The sequence below is a fragment of the Enhydra lutris genome, unplaced genomic scaffold (assembly GCF_002288905.1).
Source record: "Enhydra lutris kenyoni isolate GAN:26980312 unplaced genomic scaffold, ASM228890v2 scaffoldscaffold16, whole genome shotgun sequence".
Classification (NCBI taxonomy): Eukaryota; Metazoa; Chordata; class Mammalia; order Carnivora; family Mustelidae; genus Enhydra; species Enhydra lutris.
In genome coordinates this window covers 27978324-27994771 of record NW_019154100.1, presented here as the reverse complement: position 1 = coordinate 27994771, position 16448 = coordinate 27978324, and the positions used below count along the sequence as shown (strand labels likewise).

At 43.2% G+C, this 16448-nt stretch overlaps 1 protein-coding gene across 2 annotated transcripts in view; it reads left to right on the top strand.

Annotated features, from left to right (window-relative positions):
• Positions 1-16448, top strand: part of LOC111147242 (juxtaposed with another zinc finger protein 1) — a 318779-nt gene that overhangs the window by 174863 nt on the left and 127468 nt on the right. Inside the window, exon 2 of one of the 2 annotated variants that reach the window (XM_022503166.1) lies at positions 8298-8370. In XM_022503166.1, the coding sequence (XP_022358874.1) occupies positions 8298-8370 (73 nt within the window). Of the gene's footprint in view, positions 1-8297; positions 8371-16448 lie in introns of those variants that run through there. The other variant, XM_022503167.1, reaches the window with a different exon arrangement.

Sequence of the window (16448 nt, the reverse complement as noted above, 5' to 3'; positions counted from 1 at the left end):
ATTTTATTTCGAGAAGTTTCTCTGATTCTCAGAGAATCATGTTTTGTTTCTACAGAAATTAGTAGGATTCTCTCTATCAGCATACATCACAGTCTGTCTTGAGTGTTATTAACTGCGAATTTTGTCATTTTTCTTGCTCAGTTGTGGATCTACTGACTTAGAATTTCCCTTGAGCAACTAGCATATGGCAGGAATTCAGTATGTCTTTCTTGAAACGAATTCAATTTCTTTGTTTCCATAAAGAAAGAGCTCTTCTCTAAGTTCAAAGGACCTCTTGTATCCTACTTTTGCACCTTCCTAACAGCCTTTTGGCCTCTAGATTCAGACAGTAGAAAATAATAACAAAAATTATCAACTGCTGGTAACAGTAGCAACAGCTCCATTTCTCCTAACATTCATGTCCCTCTAAAGCGGGAGTTCTCCATGTTGGCACTAGTGACATTTTAGGCCGGATGATTCTTTGTTGGGGGGTGGAAGAGAAGGGCGGTGCTGTCCCATGTGCACATAGTAGGACATTTAAGCAGCATCTCTGTCTTCTACCCACTAGATACCAGGAGCCTGTACCCCTCTTGTCTCCAGACATTGCCCAGCATCCCTGGGGTGGGCAGGGTATAAATTTGCCCACAGTAGAGAACCCCTGTTTGAAAGTTCCTCCATAAATATTCTATAACTAATGAATATTGGCCCTACAGCTTTTCCGTAGTACCTACAGACTTCTCGCCTGTACTTTCTGCTTCAAACTTAATGCTGTTTTTAGATTCCCTAACCTTATCTATGAATGACTCCCTCTGCCTCCCTCTGATTAAAACCCAACTCTGTTCCCATTCATCAGTAAGTCCTTCCCAAATTAACCCTATCTGTACCCCCATTCTAATTTTGCATTATTTTGTTGCCCTCTGAACATTTGCAGGTGTATTTTTCATGTAACTGTCTCTGTATACTGGTACGGTCATTTTACATGGATCTGTTTTCCTCTCCTGTCTGACTCTTACAGTTGAATTGTCTGAGCTGGATGCTTATCTTCACGTCTTTCGTGTTACACATATCCAGGGCGTGCATTTATGTGTTCAGCATACATCCAAAAGCACAGTGGTTATTTACAGAGCATTGGGCTCACAGTGTGTGGCATCTAAGGACTGGTCCCCTAAGGAGCTTCCGTTTCGATGGGGTGTTTAAACACATTTGCAAATATGTACAGCACAACAGATGGTGGGGGTAGCATATAGGCCAATACGTTGGAGGATGGGTAGGATTTCCTTCGGTAAATAGTCTCAAGCAAAAGGAATGGAGGTGTCTTTGTATAAACGGTTCCCTCCCAGCCTTGAAGAAAGGACTTCAGAGCCTCATCATTTTCTCTTGTCCCTTAGCCTTACCTACCAGGAGCTATCTTCTGTTCCAGATGCCTGCTAATTAAAGGCCCTTCCATTGGCCAGGGGTGACATAGATGCTCCTTTGTGCTCTTCTGTGTGGCATCCTACTTGGATTCATCATCAGGTTCATTTCTATGGAAAGTAGACATGTAGGTCTATGTGTACACACACACACACACACACCTGCGTGAAGTATTAAAGGGGACCAAGCTTTGGCTTCCTTACTCCTGTTTGAAAGAATTTTAATATGTAATCCTAGCACCCCAGTCTCCAGGGCCGCTGTATACGGAGAGACGGGTTGTGTGCACATCACAGGCATACCTGGTGTTCACGTTGGTCTCTGGCCGGTCCCTTTGTCCCAGGTAACAAGGTGAGAGCTTTGGTGGATAAATAACAGTCTGTCACCATCAAAGAGCAGGGACAGATAGTGTCATAGATGTCAGGCCTACGCATCTCCCACTTAGGGACAAATAGCTGTGACTTTCAGGGTGTCTTCAGTGACCTTAGGAATTTAATATGTTGGTAAAGAGTTAGAAAGCATCCCAGTCAGAACGGTCTATTTATAATAACTTGAACCCTCTGGCCGTGCCCGAAACTGGGAAGGCTGCAGCATGTCGTGTTTGTGTGTGAATCGGCCTCCTAGAGCATTGTCCAAATGGTCGAAAAATGTTTACCCACTTACTTGTAGGGGAAAACTCCAACTACAAATGTGAACATGAATGCTTTTCTTTAATAGGTGGTGTTATTGTGCTGTACAGTGTCCCCGAGTTTTAGATATTTAACTCATAAAGTTTACAACAACACTTAAGTGCATCTGGATTTCACATTGAATTTGGGAAGGCAAGACTCTCACTGTAATTTCCACTGACTGCCCTGTAATGGAAATTATGGCTTGGGAGAAGTTTCAAATGACGTGTCTATAAACTAAGGAAAAGTTGATCCACTCAAAGGCTGGTTATGTGCAATTGTAGGATTTTTTTTTTTCTTGAAAGGACCATTTCCAACAAGAAATATTTATTTCAGCAGCTAAAGTAAACTAGCCGTGAATTAAAAGTTGGTCTTTGTAAATTGTTGGTTCATCAAATTCTGTCCTGAAAGTGGAGTGAATGTTGAAGCAGAACTATGCCGGGCTTTTTAAGAAAGCTACAAAGATTGTCTGTGTGGAGTCCAGGGTTAGAACAGATAGTAGCAATGAGTTGACTTCAGAGGATGAACAGCCTTTTGAAAGGTCAGAATGCTGACCTGCTGGCACTCAGGTTGCTGGTCTTCACGTCCTAGCCCTGCCACTCACTGGGTTTATGTGAGCAGCCATGTCACTTGACCTCCCAAGTCTGTTGCTCTGCTCCTGTGTCAGATCTCCCTCCTCCACCATTGTTACTGAGTATCCTGTTCATCTTCACGACTTTCCCTCAAGTGTCTGATGATCCTTGGCTGTTCTTGGCTGCCATTTAAGACCGAAGCAATAGAAGGCTGATGGGAGGCTCTGGATGGAGGCACAGATGAGGCTTGTTGACCATGGACGTAACTGCGGAGGGGGGGATCATTGAATCAGGGAATTACCGGAAGTCAGCATCAGGTGGTGTCTTTGCTGTGCCCACATAATCAAAGGAATCCTCTAACTGTCAGTGTTCTTGGAAGCAGTGGTAGTAAGCCTTTATCAGCCTGGTCTCTCCCTTCTCCCCCTCTGCCTTGTTTGGTTTCCTGGTTCAGTGTCTCTGGCTAATCAACCGTTTAAACAGTCTTCCGGTTTTCTGCTCTGAACTTCCCCTTCCTTGCCCTTCGCCTCCCTTGGCACCTCCAAGCCAGAGCCTCTCAGGGCTTCTGCAGTGGGTTCACCTTCCGGCTCCCGGGTCTCCCCAGCTACAGCCACTCCAGGGGAAAGTAGACATGCTCCTACTCTCTGGTCACTTTCCATTCCTGCAGGGCTTTTCCATCTTCCGAAAGCCTGCCTGAAATCACTGGTGTGCTGACGTCTCCCCTTCTTCTATCCCCAGGGAGTTTTCTTATTTCTACTTTAGTGAGGCCTGGGATGGTGACAGCAGCCAGTACCCTTGATCTGTTTGCCACAGTCGACCAGAAGTTACACTTTTTGGCTCTACAGTGAGCGTACACATTCAGTAAGTGTGTATTCTCCTACATGTGAAGCACTGGGCTGAGCGCCAGAGAGGTGAGAGAACATGAGACAGTTCCTCACCCCAGAGAAGTGTGGAAGGGGGAAAGGCTACACCCAGAGGATTCCTCTGTGGGCAGTGAAATAAAGGCAGGGTGCTGGCAGTGTAGCTGTACAGAGAAGGGGATGTGGTGAATGCAGCCAGCAGCGTTGTGGAAGGCCACACTGAATAAACTAACATCTGTGGTTTTAGGAGTTCAACTATTAGGAGAAGACTGAGAACAGACTGTGTCCATTAATTATTACAGAGTGAGTCCAAAGGAAAGTGGTGTATCCAGCCCGGATCTTCAAAACCCTACATCTGACTGGGTGGGCCTTTGCCTCTCCAGGGTCTTCCAGCACTGCCAGTCGCCCAGTGCCTGCCCACCCACGTCCTCTCCATCTCTTACTGCTGCTGTACTCACTGAGGAAAGAGCCTGGCATTGGAAGGACGCAGAATTTGAAGAAAGCCTTCTCTGGTGTACATGATATCCCCTCTTCCCCAACTGCTCCCTCTCAGCCTGCAAATAGCTCATTGCTAACAGAGGCCTCGTTAGTCTTGTTGAGAGGTAGGACAGCTGGTTTTTCACTTTCTTAAATTTATAAGTAATTCAGGCCTATAAAATCCTAACAGTGTAGGCTAGCTAAGGCATAGCCAAATCCCATGAGCTTATTAATTACCCTCTGTTAACCCAGCAAACGACCTTGATGGTTTTCATTTTGGCTTGAAGATAGTATAACAAAAGGTTCAGTGTGCGTCACAAATCCTCTTGGTTGCCATTGGTTCCCAAGGCCAGAGACAGCAGAGCTGAGGAGCATGAGCCTGGCTGACTGAGTGGGGCGGCCTTTCCCTGGTCATGTTGCACTCCCACTTCCTCTTGAGAAGGGTCTGAAAGCTGTCCTCTCCTTGTCTCTCCCATCTGCCATGCCTCCCCCCCCCCCACCACCTTGCACCTGAGAAGTCGTGGGAGCTAGTGCTGTGACGTTGAACCCTTTGCCATTCGGTTGAGTCTGTGAAGCATGAGTCCCTAGGACCCTGCGAGTTACAGAAGTCTTCCATTTTGTACCCGTGTGTAGTCCTTACAATACACCTGAGCATTCAAGCTCCTCGCCTGAGGGGGCAATGCCAGAAGAGGCACGTTGCCATCTATTTTAGAAGACGTTTTAGAAACTGAAGCAAGCTGACAAGTTTTTATCACTGGGGGTCTGATAAATCTTAACGTTTGAACCTCTTAGCCTTCAGTCCGCTTGAAATCTGTGAGCATGCAAGGGGTGGCATGAGGCAGAAAACCAGAATTTCTCTGCTTTTTTTGGCTCTACCCTGCCCCACTGAAGAAGTGTGGGTCTGTCATCTTCTCACTTCTTCTTAGTGCTCTAAAAGCGGTGGACAGCGGTTCTGTGTAGCCACAGCCAGCCATATGAGAGGAAGGCTTGCTGCCCTGCCGGCTGCCAGCTTGAGGAGCATCCCGCGGACATGAAAAAAGTCAAGCGTTCCCGCTCCACAGACCACGGACCAAGGCGGGCTCTTCTCTGGTGGAATCGTGGTAGCTGATGTTCCAGTTTCAGGTTTTTATTGGCACCATAAACAAACAAGTGAGAGAGCTGTCTGGGACGCTGTGGGCTCCAGCCGTTGCCATTCAGATCCCATTTTGTCCTGTCCAGACCATTTCTCCGTGGCATGGCACATGGTAGAAGGAAATTCTTTTTGTGGAATTCGGTAATCTCCAGCGGCTAGTGTTACTCTCTCCAGCTCACTCTGACCGTGGACGCCCCGTGTTCCTGAGGGGCACGTCATCATCCCGCTGTGAAAAACCTCATCTCTTGTTGCTCTAATCCTTCCCTGTAGGGAGTTTCTAGCAGCAGGCAGTCCCTTTTCTGTCAGGGAGGGAGAAATAATAAAGGCAGCTATTCTACTTGTACTGAATGTGGAGTGCTCACCGGCGTCATTAAATCCATAAAATGGTGAGTCACGCTCACGTCACACCAGTCGGCCAGGAAGCGAGTGACAGGGCTGATGTTTATTTGCAAACAGCAGCTGATGCCGTCCCTCCGGTAGCACTTGCGTAGACCCTCTCCTAGTTTGTGGGCACCAAGTGCCTGATTTCATTTTTAAGAACCTGAAGCCTTAATGAATGTCCTCAAGGTTGCCCAAGGAAACATTTAATCTGAAAAAGATGCTGAGAGCTTGGTGGACATCTGTCTGGAAGTCCTGCTTTCTTGTGGTTGCCAGAATGGACATTCTAAAAAAAGAGAATCTTGCTTGTGGTGCTGCCAGATAGGTCTTTTGTTATTGAGGGGGTGGCATTTGGAAGCTTCTGGAAATCCATTTCACCACTGCTCATTTGAGGGTATGTGAGCGTTCAGTCTAGCATAGGTTATAGAAGGTGGCGAAACAAAGGAAGAAAACTATTTCAGTACCTTGCTTTGTGGCTAGAATGCAAACATAGTGAAAAATCACAGGGTGTAATTTGTGTGGATGTCTGTGGCCAACACCATTCATTTGAGCATCCGAGAACTAAAGGATTTTATATAAGGTACTTCTCCCCCTTCCCCAAAGAGGCATTGGAGTGTGAAGAGGAAAAAGGATAATATAAATGTACGTCTGTGTGTATACCTCCTCACACACCTGGTAAAAGAAAAGTCAAGGTGGCTTAGAGAAGCAGTATTTAAAATAGTTGAGAACTTCTATAACTTGGAAATAAAGGAAAGCTTCTGAGGATGATTTGTGGGGGAAAAGACTGATCCTCAATTACAAGAATAAAGGCAACAGTGGAAGATATAAAAATGTTTATTGGCCTCCTAACTCTTTTCCCCTTTAAACATACACTTTAGACTCGGAATGGTGCTCTTTCAAAATAATACACGTTGTGTAATCATGCACCAGATGGCTCTCAAGGAACAGGCTTTAGTGAGTCAAGTTCAGGCCCTTGTCTCCAAAGCTAACCGCCTCCATCAGGCACTCTACCTGAAGTCAGTGTCTTGTGATCAGAAATTTTCCACATAGACCTTTGCAATCATTGCCTTGTTCTTTCTTCCTCTTCATTCTGATGGTTTTTGTTTCCAATCTCTTGTTTCTTACCTTGTTAAGCACCTACAAAGACCTTGCAGGATTGATCTGTCAGTCACCATTTGCACACATGGCTTGCCCAGCATTCTGATGGACCATTCTGGGGATAAAACACCTTTCCCTGGTGGGCATTGTCCTGCTGACTCCTCTCTAGCAAACAGGGCACAAAGCATTCCTCAGAAACACAGATATGCTGTGGGGTCACAGCAAACTTAGACGAGAGTAAAGAAAGGTTGTATTTAAAAACTAAGTTTCCCTTGAAGAGTGGTTTCCAGTATGTAGAGAACCGTGGGTTGCATCTGTAGGATAGTAATCTGCAAACAGCCTCAGTTGCATATGTAATCATTGCAGGAGGGGGAGGAAATGCTGAGTTACTGATCCATTCTCACTCTCCCTGCCAAAACCTTGAGACCCGACTTGATGGGGCCAATCAGAGAATCTTTGTCTCTTGTTTCAGAATTTGGCTTTCAAGGACCTGCAGTGGCAGAGACCCAGGAAGCGGGATTTCTGAATAGTAGGTCTCTGAAATTCTTGGCATAGGAAAAACAATAAAGTGAACATGAGAGTCTTAACTTTAACACCAAGAATAAAATTGCCACTACCGCCTAGTTTTAGTCTGGGAGTCAAAAGCATTGTAAATTGATTTTTATGCTATCCCTTTTGCCACCCGTGAGCTCTGCCACTGTGCCCGCCCCCCCCCACTCCCCTCACCTGTTAATGTGCTTTGGAGTTCGTGTATCTTACATCGACCACGTGCCGTATACACTTCCTGTACAAAGGCGCTTGAAACAACATCTGTCATGACATCAAAGAAGGTGTTATTGCCAAGTGCAGCTGGAAGAGTTCTAATAACGAGATGGTTTTCAATGAGGTTATAATGAAAAGAAATCTGTGTGAAGTGTCTGAGCCTTTTTCTAGGAAAATGAAAACGTGTGCAGCTCTCCCTCTTTATAGTCTTCTTATATAAACATTGCTTTTACATGTGTTTAATGCAAGCATTGCTCCAGGTGAGAACCTTGAGAACGCATTTCTAGTTGTGAAAAGTGCATTTTGTCTGGGTGCCATGTTGGAGAGGCCCCATCGGCGAAGGTTGCTATGGTGTTGAAACTGCGCTGTTCAGGGGAGAAAGCCCATCTGATGAATGTGGTATTTGTAGATTCTGAACCAGCATGGGAATTCCTGATTGAGGAGTCTAGAAAAAGTTATAATAAACTCATTATACAATTAAAAAGGAGAGGAGCTGCCTTCCAGAATGTAAATCCAAACCCCGAAAAGTGTTCAGTGAGCAAGAACAATACTCCATAGGTTTTCAAATTGATGGGAGCTTTCCAACGGCAACTAATTTGTTCCAGCATTCAAGTGAGCATAATTAACAGAGACTTTCTTTCTTAGGCCGATTACCCTCCAAAAACCGTGCCAACATTGTAACTGTAAGCAGTGAAAACCAATATTTATGAGGGGGATTGTGCAAGAGTTTGTGTGACAGATGGACATTTTATCACTGTTGATGTTTGGAATTCCCTTGAAAAGTAATGTAATATCTTGTTATTTATGAATGAATGAACAAATGATGGTGCTTTTGCTGCCTGGGTTTTCTTTAAAAAGAGGAATGTTAAATCTTTTTCTCCGTTAGCCCCTATTTCTTTATGTGAGGCACCCTCATATATTCTGATGCAAATGCTGAAAAATCATAATTGTGTTTTTATTACAGATACAGATCCACGTGTTTTAGAAAAACAAGAATTACAGCAGCCAACCTATGTTGCCCTCAGTTACATTAATAGGTAAGCCTATTTTCAGAATTTATAGCAACTTCGTATTTTGGCTCTACCCTGCCATATCTGCCACATGCTTTTTGTTGAATGTATCTTTTTAACAGAGTAGAAAAAATTGTTTGCTGTCTTAAAATATTTAACATGCGCCTCTATACAGAATTTTCATGTTTCTCTGTTGCAGAGGTGTGGGTCTGTATTCTCTGTGCATATGGCTGAAAACACGACGGATTTATAAGCTCATTCTAGAAGTATTTTGTATGCAGAGTTAGTATATGCTCTTTTGACTTCATAAGGCAGTTTGAGACATTAATGGATTTATGTTTGAAACTTTAAAATCCTGGGGTGAAGAAGTATTTTATGAATTCAGAACATTGTTGGAATATCAGAATATATCAGGATATAACAAACTGAAATAATAACAGAAAGTTATTTAATAGCAGTTCATTTTTCGTAAAAAACATTCTTAGCAACCGACCCCATCTGTGCACCATAACATGAGTTTTTACTGAAACCTAACGTGTGAGCATGACTTGAGGGAACAATTAGAACTTGATCTATCAGGTCTGAAAGAGGACTTGGTGTTTCAGCCAACTTAATTAAGGAAACCGTGAGTTCTGGAGACAACCTAAAAATCAACGTATGTTAAGAAAACCCACACCCCCAAAGAGAAACAGGCAAAGTAAAAGCAGGATTGGCTTTTAATGAGAATGAAAAACTCTGCTCATAATTCAATGCATAAATTTCTATCAACTGTCCCTTTTTTATGAGGCAAAGATTGGTTTCTGTCTCTCTTGGTACCAGAACTCAGGTTCAGGGTTTGAAGTAGAAAACTGGGAATGAATTATCTATACTGTTCCATTTCAAGGCATTTTGGGGGGAGAACTTACTTAAATCTTTGGAGAGCTTTGAGTTGGAGTTGCCTTATTCCATTTGAAGTTCTTTTATAAAGCAAGTTTTTAAAATGACTCATGCACATAAACCTCTATCTGCATATTGACTCTGGATTTCCTGCTTACTGGCCTTGCCCGGAAGGGAGGTGAAGAATCTGCAGGGATTCCCTGCCCCTCATTTTTAAAAACACTTGAAGTAGAACACCTTCAGAATCACTTCTGATACACATGAAGGTGTATGTGCTTACCTGGATTTCTCACAATACCCGTTTCTGGTGATAAACGTGGGTTTTGAAAAGTCCTTGATTATACATTAGAATTATGTGTATGTGATATGTTAATTAGCCTACTAATACTGGGCAAGAGGATCAACAGGCTTATAGATTAACTGTGGCATCAAATAGGATTCTTAGTAGTACAGCTATTGTGTTTGGGTAAAGTGCTACCTCTGTGTATTCAAATTCCTATAATACCAAACCTTATTGTGCTAAGAATCTGACATTTGCACATTTGGTCGGGTTCATATTGCCAGCCATACAGGCAGCAGGGGTTCTACTCACCAAAGAAATCCTCTGCCAGGTGTGACATGGGACTATAAAAGAAGACGAAGAATAGGGACAAGGGCCACACACAAAAAACCACCAGAGCACTTGAATCAAGTAGGATAGTTGCATAAACTGTGCAGTAGGCTAAGCCTGAATCCCAGAGAATCTTGGTGTAGGAAAAATAACAATGCGAACATGTAGTTCTTAACTCTGAATTCACCGCATCCTGGCCCAGATGACTCAGAGTAGACCTTCGAGGGGATGGGTGGGCTTGCTGCTGGTCTTTAGGTGAAGAGAAGGATTGCATATGAAGACTTGCCACGTAACTAACAACCTTTCTCACTCGATCCATTTGTGGTTGGTATTGCATAGGTAATGTAGTACTTAACATGTGATAGGCACTCTGGGTATTGTAGGTGATGGATAAGCACCTGGTAAATGAGAGAGCTGAGCCATGGGTAGCTCTGAGGAGGAAGCCAAGTCTGGCCACAGGGGAAGAGAGGCTAAAAGGAGTCTTAGGTCCCTTAGACGTTGGAATTCACATGAAGGGAAACGTTGAAGGGAAACATTGAAACTCACATGAAGCCCATACAAGATTCGAGAAAAGAGTAATAAGAGCTAGGGAACTGGAGAGAAAGTCAGCTTGACAGCAATATCCAGAACACAGCAGAAAAGAGTACTAATAAAAATAAAGTTGAACAAATAAAAGATTTTTTTTCCCCCTCCAACCTCAGGGGAAAATAGTCTAATTTTGCTGAGCAGTGAAGACGGAAAAAGAATATTTTTCTGGTCATGTATCTGTTTATACAACTCTAATGTACTTTTGGACATCTCAAAATTGAGATGAAACTTCCTTTGGCAAGAACATTGCCAAACACTGAAAGCAACAGAGTTTGGGTCCTTAAAATGGAGCTAGCTTTTTGGATTCTAAAGTGAACTGAGTGGAAATTGGAGCCTTTATTTATACCTATTTTAAATTGCTTTACTCTCTTGAACACAATGTGTTAGACAAACCTTTAATTCCTTGAAAAGCGCGTCTGTTACAACACCTGAGCAAATTTTAAAATATAAAGTGTTTTATGAGAATGAGAGAGACTGAATGAATTAGGGTTGTGGGAACAGTTTAGGGTCGGGGAGATGGATATGAACTTTAAAGATAGACTGCTCTGTTAATTTTGTGATATGAGGAACAAGGATTCCTCCATGTAATAGGAAATTTAATTACTGAGTCTGTATAATATTCATATACCTGGGAAGTATAAAGGTCAAGAGGAAAGGCTACAAGATTTTGAATGAGAGAGACTATAGAAGAAATAATAGGGGCGCCTGAGTGGCTTAGTTGGTTGAGCATCTGCCTTCGGCTCAGGTTGTGGAGGTCCTGGGATTGAGCCCCGAGTTGGGCTCCCTGCTCAGCGGGGAGTCTGCTTCTCCCTGTCCCTTTGTCTCTTCCCCCTGCTCACTCAATATTCTGTCTCTCTCTCCTCAAATAAAATCTTAAAAAAATATATTAGAGCAAACATTACACTTATGCTTTGAGCTCTGTGCTAAACATTTGTTTTTAAAGATTTTATTTATTTAACAGAGAGAGACAGAGCAAGCACAAGCAGGGGAAGTGGCAGAGAGGGAGGGAGAAGCAGGCTCCCCACCGAACAGGGAGCCGGATGTGGGGCTTGATCCCAGGATCCTGAGATCATGACCCAAGCTGAAGGCTAGGCAGAGGGGACACAAAGAGACCTAAAGATCAGAGTATATTGCCATGCTGTAGATAACTGGAGGGTAGCAACCTAATAAAATAAAAATAGTGGGAGACAGCAGGAGCTAAACCTGCCAGGAGAGAGGGGATCGGTAACTGCTAAATGATACATTGGAACCCCTAGAGCAATTTGAGTGTGGCAGGAACATCCTACTGGAGCAGGCCTCTATGGTCCTGGAGAGGGGCACCCTCCCATCGCAGGAGTAAAAGGTGGAGCTCTCGAGCATGGGGCAGAAACTGTCTTCCACTCCAGTCTCTCCAATAGGCAAGTGATAGGTGAGCTGCAGGGTGAAGTCAGGTGAGTCTCCATAAAAAGGCTGATGAGAAACCCTAGCCTATACCTGGGGGTTTCCTTCAGGCTATTGTGATGTGGTTCAGGTCGCTGCCTTGAGGGAACAAGAGAGCGTATTAGTAATTTGTGACTTCCCTGGATGGGTAACTGAGATAACCTAAAGACCTAGTAACCTACATGGCCTCGGCTGCAAGTTGTACTATTTTTGCTACAAAATTGTTTTTCTTAATTTAGAAATTTCATTTTAATTTTAATTTTTCAACTAGGTATATCATTTTGGGGAAAGCTGTCAAGGCATAGCCTTCCTCGGCACAAATTGTTACCTTTCTTGCAGTCAATTCCTTGTCATTTACTACCTAATAAACATTTAATCTTTTCTCTCATCTGAAATACCGCTCTACTCGAATTCTCTTTGTAAGACCATGCACTTTGCCTCAGTAGTGGGTTTGACCTGCTCTGAAAATGGAGTTTTAGTTAGCTTCATGTTTGCTATTAAATAGCAAATTCTAAAATGGGTTTCCTAGAACGGCAATTCCAAGAGGTATTTTCTTGTGTCTGGGTCTGTTTGTCTCTCTCTCACACACACACTTCATTTACTCACCAACGATTCTGTGGCCAATTAAGTTTGGGAAATTCTGATTTAAATAAAATGGGTTTCTTTACAGTAGCATTTATCAGGTCTTTTCCTTTGCTGCTATGCATTTTAAGTCTCTAAGACAAAATATGTTTCTCGTAGGGACCTGATTCCAGAGCACTTTTTCTTGAAGCATCTGACGGGACTAGCATGCACCAGCAAGGGGTTGCTAGAATCCTGTCACTTTCACCTAGATCCTCAACTTCCCCGAGGAACTCTGAAGCCTTTTTATTCAGGAAAGCTTGCTATTCTTTTTTGAATCAAAATTTAGAACACTACCTTTTTCCTCATGGTCAGCTGGGACAGAGGAGAAAATTGTGCCCTTATATAACTCAATCCACTTGCCTTGTGCCTCTTTTTTTTTTTTTTTTTTTTTTTGAGAGTGAGGTGGGGAGGAGAAAGAGGACCCTGAGATCATGACCTGAGCTGAAGATAGACATTTAACCAACTGAGCCCCCCAGGTGTCCCTTCTTGCCTCTTTTAATAGTGATCCCTCGGGGAACCTGCATGGCTCAGTTGGTTAGGGGTCTGCCTTTGGCTCAGGTCATGATCCCAGGGTCCTGGGATTGAGTTCCGTGTTGGACTCCCCGTTCAATGGGGCATCTGCTTCTCTCTCCCTCTGCCCCTCCCCTTGTGAGTGCTCTCTCTCTTGCATGCTCTCTCTCTCAAATAAATCTTAAAAAAAAAAAAAGTGATCCCTTTACTTTTCACAGCCTTCCCAGGTACCTAATTGGCTTCTATGAAATAAAACTTATATTTTCTTGCTTAGAAACCCAATTTATTCCCCCCATCTCCAATATAATTCTCTTCTCTCTTTGAGAAATAGAATAAGGCAGTGGTTATAAATTGGGAGGAGTGGGGCGCTTGGTTGACTCAGTCAGTGGAGCCTGTGACCCTTGATCTTGGGGTTGTAAGTTCAAGCCCCACATTGTGTATAGAGATTACTTAATCTTTAAAAAATAATATGGGAGGAGCCAGATGACTTAGGTTTGGGTCTTGTCTCTGCCATTCATGAGCTTTGTGAGCAAGTTGACAAGTCTCAGGCTCTGTTTGCTCCTCTCTAATGACACTTCTCTTATTTTGAGTGTTAATTCATGCACTTCAGCACCTGCAACTGTGTCTGTGACATCGTGTTATATAGGCATAGGTCTTCGAATTATTTTTTCATATTCTCATGCAAGCACCCTTTTCTTTCTTTTTTTTTTTTTTTAAAGATTTTATTTATTTATTTGACAGAGAGAAATCACAAGTAGGCAGAGAGGCAGGCAGAGAGAGAGGAGGAAGCAGGCTCCCTGTTGAGCAGAAAGCCCAATGTGGGGCTTGAACCCAGGACCTGGGATCATGACCTGAGCCGAAGGCAGCGGCTTAACCCACTGAGCCACCCAGGTGCCCTGCAAGCACCCTTTTCTATCAAGTAAGTCAGTAATTAGAGGAACAACTGCAGAGAGGAAGCATTGCTTTGGAGTGGGGCCAGAGCAACTCCCACCAGGAAATAAGCTCCATGAGGGCAGGGACATTTTCTGTCTCCCACAACTGTGTCCCCAATCCCCGGAACAGTGTCTGGCACATGGGAGACTCTCAGTATTTATTGAATGAGTGAATGAATGCATTGTGAATTTGTGTCTGAGTCAAAGAGTGAAGAGATAGATGACTCCAGGAACTCTCGGGATGCTTCTGTGAGAAATCAGGACCCTCTGGTATTCACTTGCATTGGGAGGGCTACATGATAAAAAATGGAATGTTGTACTTTTATTCAGCATTTGTATGGAATGCAGAGCTATTAAGATCTATTAAGTGGTGGCTATCGCTAGTTCCCTACCATAAACAACTGGACAAATTTATGAAATAATGGTTTGCCAGCTCTGGATAATTGGCAGTAAAGACTGAGAGAAAGGAAACATGAGGTGAGCCCTCTGATCACTGGCTCACTCGGAGGACCATTTCCTTACCACAGGAGTACGTTAGAACGTACACAGCACAACAGTCCCACCATGCTCAGAAGACAGGTCAGTGGTGGGGTGACTAGAGATGGGGAATCTGTAGCACAGGGGGACTAGAAATGAGGGATCTGTGCAGAAGGGAAGCACAGAAGTGTGCATGAGGGTCCTTTGTGAGTCCGTGGCTCAGGGTGGGCTGCACATGTTATTTGCTGTCTAAGACTGAATCTTACCAAAGGGCAGCAAGTACATGGGTGAGAATGAAACCATGAGAACAGAGGAGAGGTGATGCTGGTAGGCACTGCATTCCAGCCCAGCCTGCATGGAAATGACTGGTTAACCTCTTTTTAACTAACTCTAACTCTTTTAACTGAAATATTAGAAATAAGAACTTTGTCCTTAAGTGTAGCATGCTTTAGAGCCACTCTAACAATACCTAAAACCAAGCCTTTGCACATCTTCAGAGGAGACAAAGTTCTGAGGTTAGTCCCGACAATTTAGATATTCTTGGGAAACACTTTGGGCTTTTCACAGATTTGCCTAAGAAGGTATAAATCTAGGTCTGTACACATTCAACATAATCAGCCTGAAATTGAACGGCCTGCTAGAACAAAAATCAGTAGTCTAAATAGGAATGAATCTGGTATGATGATGTCTAATATACAGTAAAAAAATTACCAGACATGAAGGGCAGGGAAATCTTATCCTTAGACAATAAAGACCCTCCCTAACATCTGATATGGCCCAGATGTTAGTTTTAGGAAACAAAGACTTGAAAGCAATCATAAATGTGTTCAAGAACTCAAAGGAAAAGTACACTAAATAAGAGGTTGTTTTGAATGAAAATAAAATCAGTCTGGATGCTTTTTTTTTTTTTTTAATCCTCCTACCAGAGTATAAATTGCTTAATGAAAGCTTTCTTCCTTTTTCCCCACTTTTATTCCCACTCCAAAACCTCACCTAATTCCCCCAACCCATTGTTCTCGCTGTTTCAGTTGGACTCGTTTTTGCCAGATTATAGTCTGTTGTAGCCTCATAAAAAAAAAAAGCTTTAATTAGCTAAGTGTGCACCGACCTTCTATTTTATACAAACAAGACTGAAACATTTTATTTATTTTTTACTCTAAAGGCAGTAGGTTTCATTTTTGTTGTTGTTTTTAATGAAACCACCTGTTTGTGGTCTTCTGAGAGCAGTCTGTATTTATTACAATACAAGACATTCTTTCCTATTTCCCTCCTTTGTCCACCAGATCTGAAGTTCTCTGTGCCCCAGTTCTGTACTGAAGTTTGTGGCCTAATGTATGCCATAAACATGTTGCATGCTGTTAGATCTCAAACACCAGACATTGTGCTACCATTTTCTTAACCTGTGTTTTTTATGAACATCAGTTGAAACAAAGCCAAGATGGCCGCCTGCCAGATTTTCCTTGTAATATCTCTGACCTGATTTGGCTTGCTCATTGTGTTTTGCAAAAACCATGTACTCTCAAGGGACACTGGAAAGCTGGAAAGAACCCTTATGTGACATTTTGGCTTGCTTCAGCAGAATTAGCCTGTGCTGCTGGCACAAAACACATGGTGAGAGAGGGGAGTCTTGGCAGAACTTGGTGATATGATTTGCTTGCTAGGCTCTGGGCTTCTTGCATAACTTCTTTTTGTCCAGTTTGTTCTTAGGGCATTGGTGTTTGAAATCAGATTGCTTATGCAGCTCCCCATTAGGCCATTTTTTTAGTCTTTCTTTGTCCACCATCAGTATTTATGACTTTTTTTTTTTTTAATTCCAGTATAGTTAACACACAGTGTTATATTAGTTTCAGGTGTACAATATAGTGATTCAACAATGGCATACAACACCCAGTGTTCATGACAAGTGCACTCTTAATCCCCACCACCCACCTCCCCTCTGGTAACCATCAGTCCCCTATATTTAAGAACATGGTTTTTATGGGGCACCTGGGTGGCTCAGTGGGCTAAGCCACTGCCTTCGGCTCAGGTCATAATCTCAGGGTCCTGGGATCGAGCCCCACATCAGGCTC